The 1,396-nt window shown below is 49.9% G+C and overlaps 1 protein-coding gene across 1 annotated transcript; it reads right to left on the reverse strand.

Annotated features, from left to right (window-relative positions):
• Window positions 1-3: 3 nt before the first annotated feature.
• On the reverse strand, window positions 4-894 carry LOC109509581 (P2Y purinoceptor 4-like; the record flags this gene model as incomplete). The annotated part of the gene is made up of 1 exon (XM_019859415.1): window positions 4-894. A coding segment is annotated over exon 1 (714 nt), but the record flags the coding sequence as incomplete, so codon positions are not given.
• Window positions 895-1,396: the final 502 nt, after the last annotated feature.

A 1,396-nucleotide genomic window follows, 5' to 3' on the forward strand; every position in this document is an offset into this window, starting at 1 on the left:
CTGCCGCGACGCCGGGTTGGCCGACAAGCCCCGTCTGGGCCGGCACAGGGTGTGCGCCATCTTACAGTAGCACGCCACGATGACCAAGAAGGGCACGCCAAACAGAAGCACCATGACGGCCGAGCTGTAGTCCACATATTCCTCAAAGGAATCCTGGCTGGTGGTGTCATGGCACAATGTGTCATTGTCTCGCCTGGAAGTGGTGACGAACACCAAATTGGGAACCAGGCAGACGACCACCGCCGCCCACACGGCGGCGCACGCCAGGTGGGCGTGGCGGGGTTTGATCAGGCTGAGTGCCTTGATGGGGTGGCAGATACCCATGTAGCGGTGCAAGCTGATGCAGGTGAGCAACAGGATGCTGCAGTAGAGGTTGGCGTAGAAGAGGAAGCGCACTATTTTGCACGCCGCCACGCCAAAGGGCCAGTGGCTGCGGTTGGCGTAGTAGTAAATGAGCGTGGGCAGCGACAGCACATACAGGAAGTCGGAGAGCGCCAGGTGGAACATGAAGATGGCGTTGGGGTTCCACGGACGCATCTTGACAAAGGTCCACAGTGCGGTGGCGTTGAGCACCAAGCCCGCCACGAAGACCAGCGTGTAGGAGACGGGTAGCAGGATGTACTTGAACTCCTCGTCAAAGCGGCAGCTGGCGTTGAAGATAGATGTGAACGTCACAGACTGGTTGAACGCCACAGGGATGGATGCCGCCGTTGCCATGGTGACCGCTGGTCTCCCGCATCCAGTCAGGAGGTGTTGAAGGAAACATCAGAGGATGAGGAGGCCCTGAGGCACATAAATGGAAAAAATTTTCACATAAATTGGATCGCATGTTATGATAGTTAACGAAAACTAAATACTGTACAACAGTACACCGTACTACAAAATAGTGTAACTACAACTAAAAGTGAAAAAATGCGTAGTGCTTTTTAAAAAAAACGAATAGCCTAAATTACAGCTTATTAATGTAATCTGCTGATGAAACTCAAAACTCAGCGGTCACTTACTCTGAAAAGTTCCTGTCTGAAACATCGCCGAGGATTGAGTCAGGACGTTCTTAAATTGAACTGACTGTCATCGCCTGGTGCCTTTGCCACTGCAACTTTCTCCATAGGCTATATTTCTCAACTTTTTAAACCCTCATTTGAGCACATCCAACAATATTGAAACATTTATAAAATAGCTGAGATGGCCTGATTCGAGTTACAGAGAAAAAAAAAAGTCTAAAAATCGACCTGACACTCCCCATCTGCACGTCTATCAGGACGAACGAACAAATCCCACTCACGTGATTGTAAACTACTGTATAGACTGTAATCACCTGTTCCATGTTTTGTCGCCACCACACCACTAAAACCGCACGTCCATTGAACATCTATTTGGTTGCGTCAATTAAAAA

Source organism: Hippocampus comes, unplaced genomic scaffold (genome assembly GCF_001891065.2).
Source record: "Hippocampus comes isolate QL1 unplaced genomic scaffold, H_comes_QL1_v1.1 C16958840, whole genome shotgun sequence".
NCBI classification, from domain to species: Eukaryota; Metazoa; Chordata; class Actinopteri; order Syngnathiformes; family Syngnathidae; genus Hippocampus; species Hippocampus comes.